General features: G+C 49.7%; 1 protein-coding gene across 1 annotated transcript; it reads right to left on the bottom strand.

Moving 5' to 3' along the window:
• Positions 1-13617: 13617 nt before the first annotated feature.
• Positions 13618-15518, bottom strand: LOC123756662 (splicing regulatory glutamine/lysine-rich protein 1-like). Its single transcript, XM_069331521.1, has 2 exons — positions 15417-15518; positions 13618-15234 (listed from the first exon to the last, which is right to left on the bottom strand). The coding sequence occupies exons 1-2, from the start codon at positions 15516-15518 to the stop codon at positions 13618-13620; spliced, it is 1719 nt and encodes a 572-aa protein (XP_069187622.1).
• Positions 15519-15827: the final 309 nt, after the last annotated feature.

Below are 15827 nucleotides of genomic sequence, written 5' to 3'. Positions count from 1 at the left end.
GTAGGGAAGTACAAGATTCCGTGCAAGATTCCGTGCAAGATTCCGTGCAAGATTCCGTGCAAGATTCCGTGCAAGATTCCGTACAAGATTCTCTCCAAAATGCCCTACAAGATTCCCTTTCCACAGTTTATCTCTGGGAAAATATTTTAATTATTAACTCCCCAGTTGCGTACATCAACGGAGGTTTTAAGAACTAAATTAATGGCGCCACTTTTAACAAGAGGATCTTAAGGGGTCAGGATCCGTGAAGCATTTGCTCAACCTCTTACGAAACCTGTTCATCATTCCTCAATCATGGCGTCATTGTTGGTGCTAAACTGTTTATGAGCTCTGAACCACTACCAGGTAGGTTGTTCAGGACCAGAACGGCCTTGGCTTCTAGGTTTCATAGCTCGTAAACTATTTAATAAATGTAAACATAGCCATGGATAAGAAAAGATGTACAGGTTTCGTACGGGGTTGCGTAAACGATTGACGAATCCTGGCCTTGACGACTCAGATTTAGGGGTTAAAATCGAGACATATCGATCGCTAGAGACTGGTGGCGACATCTATGGGATCTTTTCTCAGTATATCCAGTAAACAAACGCCTCCCAGCGATTAGTTTTCCCCTGAGGAAAAGGTACGAGTTTATCCCAAATATAAATGTGATATATATATATATATATATATATATATATATATATATATATATATATATATAGATGCAATGTTTGGGATGTATGCTCAAATAGAGGCAATACGTCCTTCTCCTCGGTGTATATACATTAAGCTTATTCTTTAGTCCTGGACAAAAACATACGCAGGACTAAAATATACTTTCTGTTTGGCCAGAAAGCTGCTCTGATAGTATGTTTTTATATATTCAAATACCGATTAAATAAAATTTAATGTCCAGTTGCAACATCAATACTCTTGTTGATGTTGCACACTGTACGGAGTCCGGTCACTCTTGTTGATGTTGCACACTGTACGGAGTCCGGTCACTCTTGTTGATGTTGCACACTGTACGGAGTCCGGTCACTCTTGTTGATGTTGCACATTGTACGGAGTCCGGTCACTCTTGTTGATGTTGCACATTGTACGGAGTCCGGTCATTCTTGTTGATGTTGCACACTGTACGGAGTCCGGTCACTCTTGTTGATGTTGCACACTGTACGGAGTCCGGTCACTCTTGTTGATGTTGCACATTGTACGGAGTCCGGTCACTCTTGTTGATGTTGCACACTGTACGGAGTCCGGTCACTCTTGTTGATGTTGCACACTGTACGGAGTCCGGTCACTCTTGTTGTTGTGATTTCGTTTGTTATTCACAAGAATAATGAACGATATCTCTAGCCACACCCTGGGATCAAACCCACGTGTGCTTGAGGCGTCCAGGGTTCGATCCCATTGTATGGCGCCAGTGCTTTCACCAACGTACCTCACCATTCACCTCGGCCTGTAGGGCAAGGTATCAGGAGAAAGTGCTAAGCCATTACGACACTATATCTTTGTGAAAATATTTCAATTATTAACTCCCCAGTTGCGTGCATGAACGGAGGTTTTTAAGAACTAAATTGAGTCCGCCACTTTTAACAAGAGGAGCTTGAGGGGTCAGGATCCGTACCTTGCCTCGACATATTGGCATATTTCGTAATATGTATATGCAATATGTATGTACACATTGCATACCCTGATTCGTGACGTCATGTGCAAGGGGGGGAGGGGGGTGTCTAAGTGTATCTAGTTAGTGTAGAGTGTAAAATGTCACTCCCCCCCCCCCATCCCCCCCCCCCTTGGCCTGGGGCATGGGAGGGGGGGGATGCTAGTTTTTTTTCCGGATGGTTCGGAAATTAGCGTTATTCTTCTCCTGTAGGAGGCGGTGAACGAGGTGTCAGCCAAACGTTCCTTTACCGACCCCGCGCGGCAGATCTTTCACGAGCTCCGCGCGGCTGCTTCAAGCGGCGGGCTGAAGGGGGCGTCCTGCTCCCTGCAGGGATCACCTCGCCCCCCACGCCGCCCCTCGCCAGGGGGGACAGCGCCCCCCTCCCTCCAGCCGAGCCCCGCCACCAGCCGCCGTGATGGTATTCTCCATGACCCCAGCAGGAGCGGCAGCCCTGGGCGCGCGTCACTCCGGGGCCCTGACGAGTGGCCAGGGGCATCGCCAGGGGCGTCTCCGGCCCTCAGGAGGAGGTCGGGGCTGGGGGCAGGTGAGGGGAGACCTCCAGCCCTCACGGACGGTGAAGGGTCGAGTCTTCCAGAGAAGCGACAGGTGCTGGTAAGAGGTTATAGATGACTGTGCTAGTGGCACCACGCCCACTCTCACAGCTGCACGCCCACTCTCACAACTGCACGCCCACTCTCACAACTGCACGCCCACTCTCACAACTGCACACTCACTCTCACAACTGCACGCCCACTCTCACAGCTGCACACCCACCCTCGTAGCTTCAAGCTCACTCTTATAGCTATACCCCCTCAATTAGTTTCTTGAGCATTGCACGCACGGCTACGCAATTGTGAATGTTGCATGCGGGTTGGCGTGCAAGTGCGTGCAGGACGCATGGCCATTGCTTAGTGCTGTGTGCTGCTTCATGCGTGTTCTCTCATACATGTGGCTCCGCCTTAAAGCACGCCTACAAGCCTTAAACACTTGTCTGTGCATGTATATAATTTTAACGCTCTTATAAATGTATACAGTATACTATGTGTATTTTTTTCCAGCATTCGACGGATCGTAACTCATGCAAACACACGCACACACACACACACACACACACACACACACACACACACACACACACACACACACACACACACACACACACACACACACACACACATTCACACACGGTAAGTACAATTTATAGTTTGTTTACTATAAAACATTTTCATTCTTTCATATTTCGTGTTTTATCAAAGAAAACGACTACCGTGAAGGGGTAACTGTACGTGATGCTGTGACGAGATTATTGAAATCCTTCCAAATGGTCTCCAGAGTACGTGTGTGTGTGTGTGTGTGTGTGTGTGTGTGTGTGTGTGTACTCACCTAATTGTGGTTGCGGGGGTTGAGCTCTGGCTCTTTGGTCCCGTCTCTCAACTGTCAATCAACTGGTGTACAGGTTCCTGAGCCTACTGGGCTCTCTCATATCCACATTTGAAACTGTGTATAGAGTCAGCCTCCACCACATCACTGCCTAATGCATTCCATCCGTTAACTACTCTGACACTGAAAAAGTTCTTTCTAACGTCCCTGTGGCTCATTTGGGTATTCAGTTTCTACCTGTGTCCCCTTGTTCGTGTACCACCCGTGTTAAACAGATATCTTTATCTACCCTGTCAATTCCTCTGAGAATTTTGTAGGTTGTGATCATGTCTCCCCTTACTCTTCTGTCTTCTAGTGCCGTGAGGTGCATTTCTCGCAGCCTTTCTTCGTAACTCATGCCTCTTAGTTCTGGGACTAGCCTAGTGGCATACCTCTGAACTTTTTCCAGCTTCGTCTTGTGCTTGACATGGTACGGGCTCCATGCTGGGTCCGCATACTCCAGGATTTGTCTTACATATGTGGTACACAAGGTTTTGAATGATTCCTTACACAGGTTCCTGAAGGCTGTTCTGATGTTAGCCAGTCTCGCATACGCCACAGATGTTATTCTTTTGATGTGGGCTTCAGGAGACAGGGTTGATGTGATATCAACTCCGAGATGTGTGTGTGTGTGTATTTACCTAATCTTAAGAGGGTTATCAAATTCTGAGAAAATTGGGTTTCTATCGTCCAAGAGATGAATCTTGGCGCGGAGTTGTGGGTATGAATGGATGCTGGAATCACCAGCATCTTGTCTGCTCTCCGACACGGAGAGAGAGCTCCTTGAGATGCAAGAATAATCGACAAGGTATATCTGAAGGGTTCAGGGATGTACAAGCTTGCCACATGTAGAACTGAGGTATATTTGTGTGTTTTTTTGTGGTAGGGGGGAGGAGGGGGGGGGGGGGTTATATCATCGTAGAATACCCAATATTGTCTCTTCAGATTCTGTAGTTGCAATGTTAACATTAGAATGTAGACTTATTAGGCTTTTTTATGACATATCTTTTTTTATACTTTTTGATACCTTTTTTATACTTTTTGATACCTTTTTTTTATTTTTTTATACTTTTCTATTTTTTTGATACCTTTTTTTATATTTTTTTATATTTAGATACCTTTTTATACTTTTCTATCTTTTGGTACCTTTTTCATCCTTTTTTTTTAATTTGATGACTTTTTTATGTTTCAAAACACGACGCTTAATACTGTTTCGGTGGAAAATGGATTAGCTGTAGTATATGAGGAGCTGTGAGTGTGCTGGGGTGGGGTGGGGGGGGGGGGACAGCTTCCCGTTCCTATTCCTATTCTAGGCCTACCCCTGTCGACCCTTAGGCCTACCTCTGTCGACCCCTAGGCCATCTTCCCCCCCCCCCCCTCACCTTTCACCTCTCGACCCCCCCCCCCCTCACTCCCCTGATGAAGGGGGGGGGGTGGTGCTGATGATGAATGATGAGCAGGTTCAGGATTAGGCAGATTTTCAAGGGATTATTATTGTAATTGGGTGTTTTGGTCTGGGTGTTTTTAGTGTGTGGGTGTTTTTGTGTGTGGGTGTTTTTGTGTGTGGGTGTTTTTGTGTGGGTGTTTTTGTGTGTGGGTGTTTTTAGTGTGTGGGTGTTTTTGTGTGGGTGTTTTTGTGTGTGGGTGTTTTTAGTGTGTGGGTGTTTTTAGTGTGTGGGTGTTTTTGTGTGTGGGTGTTTTTGTGTGGGTGTTTTTGTGTGTGGGTGTTTTTAGTGTGTGGGTGTTTTTGTGTGGGTGTTTTTGTGTGTGGGTGTTTTTGTGTGTGGGTGTTTTTAGTGTGTGGGTGTTTTTGTGTGGGTGTTTTTGTGTGTGGGTGTTTTTAGTGTGTGGGTGTTTTTGTGTGTGGGTGTTTTTAGTGTGTGGGTGTTTTTGTGTGTGGGTGTTTTTGTGTGGGTGTTTTTGTGTGTGGGTGTTTTTAGTGTGTGGGTGTTTTTGTGTGGGTGTTTTTGTGTGTGGGTGTTTTTGTGTGGGTGTTTTTGTGTGTGGGTGTTTTTGTGTGTGGGTGTTTGTGTGTGGGTGTTTTTGTGTGTGGGTGTTTTTTGTGTGTGGGTGTTTTTGTGTGGGTGTTTTTGTGTGTGGGTGTTTTTGTGTGGGTGTTTTTGTGTGTGGGTGTTTTTTGTGTGTGGGTGTTTTTGTGTGTGGGTGTTTTTGTGTGTGGGTGTTTTTGTGTGTGGGTGTTTTTTGTGTGTGGGTGTTTTTGTGTGTGGGTGTTTTTTGTGTGTGGGTGTTTTTTTTGTGTGTGGGTGTTTTTTTGTGTGTGGGTGTTTTTTGTGTGTGGGTGTTTTTTGAGTGTGTGGGTGTTTTTTTGTGTGTGGGTGTTTTTTGTGTGTGTGGGTGTTTTTTTGTGTGTGGGTGTTTTTTTGTGTGGGTGTTTTTTGTGTGTGTGGGTGTTTTTGTGTGTGTGGGTGTTTTTTGTGTGTGTGGGTGTTTTTTTGTGTGGGTGTTTTTTTGTGTGTGGGTGTTTTTTTGTGTGTGGGTGTTTTTTGTGTGTGTGGGTGTTTTTTTGTGTGTGGGTGTTTTTTTGTGTGGGTGTTTTTTGTGTGTGTGGGTGTTTTTGTGTGTGGGTGTTTTTTGTGTGTGGGTGTTTTTTTGTGTGTGGGTGTTTTTTTGTGTGGGTGTTTTTTGTGTGTGTGGGTGTTTTTTGTGTGTGTGGGTGTTTTTGTGTGTGTGGGTGTTTTTTGTGTGTGTGGGTGTTTTTTGTGTGTGTGTGGGTGTTTTTTTGTGTGTGGGTGTTTTTTTGTGTGGGTGTTTTTTGTGTGTGGGTGTTTATGTGTGTGGGTGTTTTTTGTGTGTGGGTGTTTTTGTGTGTGGGTGTTTTTTGTGTGTGTGGGTGTTTTTTGTGTGTGTGTGGGTGTTTTTTTGTGTGTGGGTGTTTTTTTGTGTGTGTGGGTGTTTTTTGTGTGTGTGTGGGTGTTTTTTGTGTGTGTGGGTGTTTTTTGTGTGTGTGGGTGTTTTTTTGTGTGTGGGTGTTTTTTGTGTGTGTGGGTGTTTTTTGTGTGTGTGGGTGTTTTTTGTATGTGTGGGTGTTTTTTGTGTGTGTGGGTGTTTTTTGTGTGTGTGGGTGTTTTTTGTGTGTGTGGGTGTTTTTTGTGTGTGTGGGTGTTTTTTGTGTGTGTGGGTGTTTTTGTGTGTGGGTGTTTTTGTGTGTGGGTGTTTTTGTGTGTGGGTGTTTTTTGTGTGTGGGTGTTTTTTGTGTGTGGGTGTTTATGTGTGTGGGTGTTTTTTGTGTGTGGGTGTTTTTGTGTGTGGGTGTTTTTTTGTGTGTGGGTGTTTTTGTGCAGGTGTTTTTGTGTGTGTGGGTGTTTTTTTGTGTGTGGGTGTTTTTGTGTGTGGGTGTTTTTTGTGTGTGTGGGTGTTTTTTGTGTGTGGGTGTTTTTTGTGTGTGGGTGTTTTTGTGTGTGGGTGTTTTTGTGTGTGCAGGTGTTTTTGTGTGTGGGGTGTTTTTGTGTGTGTGGGTGTTTTTGTGCAGGTGTTTTTGTGTGTGGGGTGTTTTTGTGTGTGTGGGTGTTTTTGTGCAGGTGTTTTTGTGTGTGGGGTGTTTTTGTGTGTGTGGGGTGTTTTTGTGTGTGTGGGTGTTTTTGTGTGTGGGTGTTGTTGTGTGTGGGTGTTTTTGTGCAGGTGTTTTTGTGTGTGTGGGTGTTTTTGTGTGTGTGGGTGTTTTTGTGTGTGGGTGTTTTTGTGTGTGTGGGTGTTTTTTGTGTGTGGGTGTTTTTGTGCAGGTGTTTTTGTGTGTGTGGGTGTTTTTGTGTGTGTGGGTGTTTTTTGTGTGTGGGTGTTTTTGTGCAGGTGTTTTTGTGTGTGTGGGTGTTTTTGTGTGTGTGGGTGTTTTTTGTGTGTGGGTGTTTTTGTGCAGGTGTTTTTGTGTGTGGGTGTTTTTTGTGTGTGGATGTTTTTTGTGTGTGTGGGTGTTTTTGTGTGTGTGGGTGTTTTTGTGTGTGGGTGTTTTTGTGTGTGTGGGTGTTTTTGTGTGTGGGTGTTTTTTGTGTGTGGGTGTTTTTGTGTGTGTGGGTGTTTTTGTGTGTGTGGGTGTTTTTGTGTGTGTGGGTGTTTTTGTGTGTGCAGGTGTTTTTGTGTGTGGGGTGTTTTTGTGTGTGTGGGTGTTTTTGTGCAGGTGTTTTTGTGTGTGGGGTGTTTTTGTGTGTGTGGGTGTTTTTGTGCAGGTGTTTTTGTGTGTGGGGTGTTTTTGTGTGTGTGGGGTGTTTTTGTGTGTGTGGGTGTTTTTGTGTGTGGGTGTTGTTGTGTGTGGGTGTTTTTGTGCAGGTGTTTTTGTGTGTGGGGTGTTTTTGTGTGTGTGGGTGTTTTTGTGCAGGTGTTTTTGTGTGTGGGGTGTTTTTGTGTGTGTGGGTGTTTTTGTGCAGGTGTTTTTGTGTGTGTGGGTGTTTTTTGTGTGTGTGGGTGTTTTTGTGTAGGTGTTTTTGTGTGTGGGGTGTTTTTGTGTGTGTGGGGTGTTTTTGTGTGTGTGGGTGTTTTTGTGTGTGGGTGTTGTTGTGTGTGGGTGTTTTTGTGCAGGTGTTTTTGTGTGTGGGGTGTTTTTGTGTGTGTGGGTGTTTTTGTGCAGGTGTTTTTGTGTGTGGGGTGTTTTTGTGTGTGTGGGTGTTTTTGTGCAGGTGTTTTTGTGTGTGTGGGTGTTTTTTGTGTGTGTGGGTGTTGTTGTGTGTGGGTGTTTTTGTGCAGGTGTTTTTGTGTGTGTGGGTGTTTTTGTGTGTGTGGGTGTTGTTGTGTGTGGGTGTTTTTGTGCAGGTGTTTTTGTGTGTGTGGGTGTTTTTGTGTGTGTGGGTGTTTTTGTGCAGGTGTTTTTGTGTGTGGGTGTTTTTGTGTGTGGGTGTTTGTGTGCAGGTGTTTGGCTTGTTACAGTCGGGAACAGGAAGGCTGTCTAGTCTATTTGAGGTCCCTCTCCCGAGGCCTTGATTGATCTCCCACAGAAAGCAACCCACACTAGTTGTCTAACTCCCGGGGACTTTACTGCTAGGTGAACAGCAGCATCAGACGAAAGGAAATATGCACCCCCCCTCCCCAAACATCTCACACTGTGTACCCCCCCCCACACACACAGACACAGGTGTACCCCCCCACACACACAGACACAGGTGTACCCCCCCCCACACACAGACACAGGTGTACCCCCCCACACACACACAGACACAGGTGTACCCCCCCCACACACACACACACACAGGTGTACCCCCCCCACACACACACACACACAGGTGTACCCCCCCACACACACACACACAGGTGTACCCCCCCCCCACACACACACACAGGTGTACCCCCCCACACACACAGACACAGGTGTACCCCCCCCCACACACACACAGGTGTACCCCCCCACACACACAGACACAGGTGTACCCCCCCCACACACACACACAGGTGTACCCCCCCCACACACACAGACGCAGGTGTACCCCCCCCACACACACAGACACAGGTGTACCCCCCCCCACACACACAGACACAGGTGTACCCCCCCACACACACAGACACAGGTGTACCCCCCCCCACACACTCACAGACACAGGTGTACCCCCCCCCCACACACACACACACAGGTGTACCCCCCCCCACACACACACACACAGGTGTACCCCCCCACACACAGACACAGGTGTACCCCCCCACACACACACACAGGTGTACCCCCCACACACACAGACACAGGTGTACCCCCCCCCCACACACACACACAGGTGTACCCCCCCCCCACACACACAGACGCAGGTGTACCCCCCCACACACACAGACACAGGTGTACCCCCCCCCACACACAGACACAGGTGTACCCCCCCCCCCACACACACACACACAGGTGTACCCCCCCACACACACAGACACAGGTGTACCCCCCCCCCACACACACAGACACAGGTGTACCCCCCCCCACACACACAGACACAGGTGTACCCCCCCACACACACACAGACACAGGTGTACCCCCCCCCACACACACAGACACAGGTGTACCCCCCCACACACACATACACAGTTGTACCCCCCCACACACACATACACAGTTGTACCCCCCCACACACACACAGACATAGGTGTACCCCCCCCCACACACACAGACACAGGTGTACCCCCCCACACACACAGACACAGGTGTAACACCCCCCCCACACACAGACACAGGTGTACCCCCCCCACACACAGACACAGGTGTACCCCCCCACACACACACAGACACAGGTGTACCCCCCCCCACACACACACACACAGGTGTACCCCCCCCCCACACAGACACAGGTGTACCCCCCCCACACACACAGGTGTACCCCCCCCCCACACACACAGGTGTACTCCCCCCCCCACACACACACAGGTGTACCCCCCACACACACAGACACAGGTGTACCCCCCCCCCACACACACAGTCACAGGTGTACCCCCCCCCACACACACAGACACAGGTGTACCCCCCCCCCCCCCCCCACACACACACACACACACACACAGGTGTACCCCCCCCCACACACACACGGGTGTACCCCCCCCCCCACACACACACAGGTGTACCCCCCCCCACACACACAGGTGTACCCCCCCACACACACAGACTCAGGTGTACCCCCCCACACACACAGACACAGGTGTACCCCCCCCCACACACAGACACAGGTGTACCCCCCCCACACACAGACACAGGTGTACCCCCCCCACACACAGACACAGGTGTACCCCCCCACACACACAGATACAGGTGTACCCCCCCACACACACACAGACACAGGTGTACCCCCCCCACACACACAGACACAGGTGTACCCCCCCCCACACACACAGACACAGGTGTACCCCCCCCACACATACAGACACAGGTGTACCCCCCCCACACATACAGACACAGGTGTACCCCCCCCACACACACAGACACAGGTGTACCCCCCCCCACACACACACACAGGTGTACCCCCCCCCACACACACACACAGGTGTACCCCCCCCCACACACACAGACACAGGTGTACCCCCCCCCCCCCACACACACACAGGTGTACCCCCCCACACACACAGACACAGGTGTACCCCCCCCACACACACACAGGTGTACCCCCCGCCCCCACACACACAGACACAGGTGTACCCCCCCCCACACACACACAGACACAGGTGTACCCCCCCCCACACACACACACAGACACAGGTGTACCCCCCCACACACACAGACACAGGTGTACCCCCCCACACACACAGACACAGGTGTACCCCCCCCCACACACACAGACACAGGTGTACCCCCCCCACACACACAGACACAGGTGTACCCCCCCCCCACACACAGACACAGGTGTACCCCCCCACACACACAGACACAGGTGTACCCCCCCACACACACAGACACAGGTGTACCCCCCCACACACACACAGACACAGGTGTACCCCCCCCACACACACACAGACACAGGTGTACCCCCCCACACACACAGACACAGGTGTACCCCCCCCACACACACAGACACAGGTGTACCCCCCCCACACACACAGACACAGGTGTACTCCCCCCACACACACAGACACAGGTGTACCCCCCCCACACACACACAGACACAGGTGTACCCCCCCCACACACACACAGACACAGGTGTACCCCCCCCACACACACAGACACAGGTGTACCCCCCCCCACACACACAGACACAGGTGTACCCCCCCCACACACACACAGACACAGGTGTACCCCCCCCCCCCACACACACAGACTTCGCGGGACCAAAGAGCCAGAGCTCAACCCCCGCAAACACAACTAGGTGAGTACAGACACAGGTGTACCCCCCCCCCCCACACACAGATACAGGTGTACCCCCCCCCCCACACACACAGACACAGGTGTACCCCCCCCCCCCACACACACAGACACAGGTGTACCCCCCCCCACACACACAGACACAGGTGTACCCCACACACACACAGACACAGGTGTACCCCCCCCACACACAGACACAGGTGTACCCCCCCCACACACACACAGACACAGGTGTACCCCCCCCACACACACACAGACACAGATGTACCCCCCCCCACACACACACAGACACAGGTGTACCCCCCCCCACACACACAGACACAGGTGTACCCCCCCACACACACATACACAGTTGTACCCCCCCACACACACATACACAGTTGTACCCCCCCACACACACACAGACATAGGTGTACCCCCCCCCCCCCACACACACAGACACAGATGTACCCCCCCCACACACACACAGACACAGGTGTACCCCCCACACACACAGACACAGGTGTACCCCCCTTCCCCCACACACACAGACACAGGTGTACCCCCCCCCACACACAAGTACACGTCAAGATATTAAGATACTTGTCAACAAGATATTAATTTTGTGATTTATTTCATTACTAAGTCATTGTATCCAGCGGGAATACTTGTCTGATTTTTCCTGTTGACTACTTAATTCCCCTCAGGTAAACTACCCTCTCCACTATAATCACTTAAGTGCCTTACTCGAGTACTCACTTTAAACTTGCCTTATGAGCCAATTCGCCAATTTCCGATAGTTGCATATATTGAAATTAATTAAATACATTCTATCGTGAATAGTAATGATAATTCAATGTGTGTCAATACTGAATCAGTTAATGCATTGGTAAATGTGATCAATGTAATGACAGTACTGTTGGTTAATTATTTAGTCAGTAATTGTTAATTCAATCTCTCAGTCCTTTAACACAGCTAAATATTATGTTAAGGTAATATATCACTGTTTTCTCCTTGGGGATGTTTACCCGTGTGTGTGTGTGTGTGTGTGTGTGTGTGTGTGTGTGCGTGTGTGCGTGTGTGTGTGTGTGTGTGTGTGTGTGTGTGTGTGTGTGCGTGTGTGTGTGTGTGTGTGTGTGTGTGCGTGCGTGCGTGTGTGTGTGTGTGTGTGTGTGTGCGTGTGTGTGTGTGTGTGTGTGTGTGCGTGTGTGTGTGTGTGTGTGTGTGTGTGTGTGTGTGTGTGTGTGTGTGTGTGTGTGTGTGTGCGTGTGTGCGTGTGTGTGTGTGTGTGTGTGTGCGTGTGTGCGTGTGTGTGTGTGTGTGTGTGTGTGCGTGTGTGTGTGTGTGTGTGTGTGTGTGTGTGTGTGTGTGTGTGTGCGTGTGTGTGTGCGTGTGTGTGTGCGTGTGTGTGTGCGTGTGTGTGTGCGTGTGTGTGTGCGTGTGTGTGTGCGTGTGTGTGTGTGCGTGTGTGTGTGTGCGTGTGTGCGTGTGTGTGCGTGTGTGCGTGTGTGTGCGTGTGTGTGTGTGTGCGCGTGTGTGTGCGCGTGTGTGTGTGCGTGTGTGTGTGCGTGTGTGTGTGCGTGTGTGTGTGCGTGTGTGTGTGCGTGTGTGTGTGCGTGTGTGTGTGCGTGTGTGTGTGCGTGTGTGTGTGCGTGTGTGTGTGTGTGTGTGTGTGTGTGTGTGTGTGTGTGTGTGTGTGTGTGTGTGCGTGCGTGTGTGTGTGTGTGTGTGTGTGTGTGTGTTCATCTAGTTGTGTTTGCGGGGGTTGAGTTTTGCTCTTTCGGCCCGCCTCTCAACTGTCAATCAACTGTTTACTAACTACTTTTTTTCGCACACCACACACACACACCAGGAAGCACCCCGTGACAGCTGACTAACTCCCAGGTACCTATTTACTGCTAGGTAACAGGGGCATTCAGGGTGAAAGAAACTTTGCCCATTTGTTTCTGCCTCGTGCGCGAATCGAACCCGCGCCACAGAATTACGAGTCGTGCGCACTATCCACCAGGCTACGAGGCCCTGTGAGTGTGTGTGTGCGTGCGCGCGCGCGCGTGTGTGTGTGTGTGTGTGTGTGTGTGTGTGTGTGTGTGTGTGTGTGTGTGTGTGTGTGTTTGAGAGAAATATATGTAGTACACCATGGAGGAAAATGGATTGGTTTAGAAAGGCGGAGTCCAAGAGCTAACAGCTCGATTCTGCAGGCACAAATTTCAAATCCACAGTCACATGGCCCAACTGTTTCCGCTGTAGTGGGGGTGAGAGGCAGACCAGACGTGGCTCCTCTCCCTCTCATGTCACACCAACTGAAACACATGACCTATAAGACTCCAGGGCTGTTCCTTGGACTTTTCCTTGGACTGTTCCTTGGGCTGTTCCTTGGACTGTTCCTTGGACTGTTCCTTGGTCTGTTCCTTGGTCTGTTCCTTGGTCTGTTCCTTGGACTGTTCCTTGGACTGTTCCTTAGGTCCTTGGGCTGTTCCTTGGACTGTTCCTTGGTCTGTTCCTTGGACTGTTCCTTAGGTCCTTGGGCTGTTCCTTGGACTTTTCCTTGGACTGTTCCTTGGACTGTTCCTTGGGCTGTTCCTTGGACTGTTCCTTAGGTCCTTGGGCTGTTCCTTGGACTTTTCCTTGGACTGTTCCTTGGACTTTTCCTTGGACTGTTCCTTGGACTTTTCCTTGGACTGTTCCTTGGGCTGTTCCTTGGACTTTTCCTTAGGTCCTTGGGCTGTTCCTTGGACTTTTCCTTGGACTGTTCCTTGGACTGTTCCTTGGGCTGTTCCTTGGGCTGTTCCTTAGGTCCTTGGGCTGTTCATTGGACTGTTCCTTGGGCTGTTCCTTGGGCTGTTCCTTGGGCTGTTCCTTGGACTGTTCCTTGTGACTGTTCCTTGGGCTGTTCCTTGGACTGTTCCTTGGACTGTTCCTTGGGCTGTTCCTTGGACTGTTCCTTGGGACTGTGCCTTGGGCTGTGCCTGGGACTGTTACTTGGACTGTGGCTTGGACTGTTCCTTGGACTGTTCCTTGGACTGTTCCTTGGACTGTGCCTTGGACTGTGCCTTGGACTGTGCCTTGGACTGTGCCTTGGACTGTTACTTGGACTGTGGCTTGGACTGTTCCTTGGACTGTTCCTTGGGCTGTTCCTTGGACTGTTCCTTGGAATGTTCCTTGGACTGTTCCTTGGGCTGTTCCTTGGGCTGTTCCTTGGACTGATCCTTGGGACTGTTCCTTGGGCAGTTCCTTGGACTGATCCTTGGGACTGTTCCTTGGACTGTGCCTTGGACTGTTCCTTTCGTTGTTCCTTGGAATGTTCCTTGAACTGTTCCTTGGACTTTTCCTTGGACTGTGCCTTGAACTGTTCCTTGGGCTGTTCCTTGGACTGTTCCTTGGGCTTTTCCTTGGACTGTTTCTTGGACTGTTCCTTGGGCTGTTCCTTGGACTGTTCCTTGGGACTGTTCCTTGATCTGTTCCTTGGACTGTTCCTTGGGCTGTTCCATGGACTGTTCCTTGAACTGTTCCTTGGACTGTTCCTTGGGCTGTTCCTTGGACTCTTCCTTGAACTGTTCCTTGGGACTGTTCCTTGGACTGTTCCATGGGACTGCTCCTTGGGCTGTTCCTTGGACTGTTCCTTGGACTGTTCCTTGGACTGTTCCTTGGGCTGTTCCTTGGACTGTTCCTTGGGCTGTTCCTTGGACTGTTCCTTGGGCTGTTCCTTGGACTGTTCCTTGTACTGTTCCTTGAACTGTTCCTTGAACTGTTCCTTGGGCTGTGCCTTGGACTGTTCCTTGGACTGTGCCTTGGGCTGTTCCTTGGACTGTGCCTTGGACTGTGCCTTGGACTGTTCCTTGGGCTGTTCCTTGGACTGTTCCTTGGACTGTTCCTTGGACTGTTCCTTGGGCTGTTCCTTGGACTGATCCTTGGGCTGATCCTTGGGCTGTTCCTTGGACTGTTCCTTGGGCTGTGCCTTGGACTGTTCCTTGGACTGTGCCTTGGACTGTTCCTTGGGCTGTTCTTTGGGACTGTTCCTTGGATTGTTCCTTGGGGCTGTTCCTTGGGGCTGTTCCTTGGGGCTGTTCCTTGGACTGTTCCTTGGACTGTTCCTTGGACTGTTCCTTGGACTGTTCCTTGGGACTGTTCCTTGAACTGTTCCTTGGGCTGTTCCTTGGAATGTTCCTTGAACTGTTACTTGGACTGTTACTTGGACTGTTCCTTGTACTGTTCCTTTTGCTGTTCCTTGGACTGTTCCTTGGACTGTTCCTTGGGCTGTTCCTTGGACTGTTCCTTGGACTGTTCCTTGGACTGTTCCTTGAACTGTTACTTGGGACTGTTTCTTGGACTGTTCCTTGGACTTATCAGACGGGTTTTTACCAGTATGATCAGATTGATCAGAGGGGGTTTCTACCAGTATGACCAGATTGATCAGTGGGGGTTTCTATCAGTATGATCAGATTGATCAGAGGGGGTTTCTACTAGTATGACCAGATTGATCAGAGGGGGTTTCTACTAGTATGACCAGATTGATCAGAGGGGGTTTCTACTAGTATGACCAGATTGATCAGAGGGGGTTTCTACTAGTATGACCAGATTGATCAGAGGGGGTTTCTACTAACAAACCTGATTACAACCACGTGTCTTAATTACTCCCACTGCTAGTTCCCCCCGCCACGCACGACGCAGTTCGTTGCCAATATTGCACACTGCTCCTCCAGCCTCCATATATATCTTGCTGTTGATCTCCTGAAGTTGATTTGATAACAGTGCACTTGATAACAGTTGATTTGATAACACTTGATTTGATAACAGGTTGTTTGCAGTGTCACACACACAGACCCTTGTCCCCTGCATTATTTATTTATTTATTTATTTATGCATATACAAGAATGTACATAAGGAATGTGAGGATACAAATATGGTAATTACAGTCTTGTAAAGCCACTAGCACGCGCAGCGTTTCGGGCAGAAACGCTGCGAAATTATATTCCATTGGCATCCCTAAAATATGATGGTATTTATTGCAACTATTTG

The sequence above is a fragment of the Procambarus clarkii genome, chromosome 26 (assembly GCF_040958095.1).
Source record: "Procambarus clarkii isolate CNS0578487 chromosome 26, FALCON_Pclarkii_2.0, whole genome shotgun sequence".
Lineage (NCBI taxonomy): Eukaryota > Metazoa > Arthropoda > Malacostraca > Decapoda > Cambaridae > Procambarus > Procambarus clarkii.
This window is presented reverse-complemented; position numbering and strand designations above follow the sequence as displayed.

Bases quoted from the DNA above. Each gene is read 5' to 3' on its own strand.
- LOC123756662 (XM_069331521.1), bottom strand. From the start codon at position 15,518: ATGGAGGCTGGAGGAGCAGTGTGCAATATTGGCAACGAACTGCGTCGT. The intron at 15,235-15,416 runs GTTTGTTAGTAG...TCATACTGATAG, and splicing joins AGACACGTGGTTGTAATCAG to AAACCCCCACTGATCAATCT.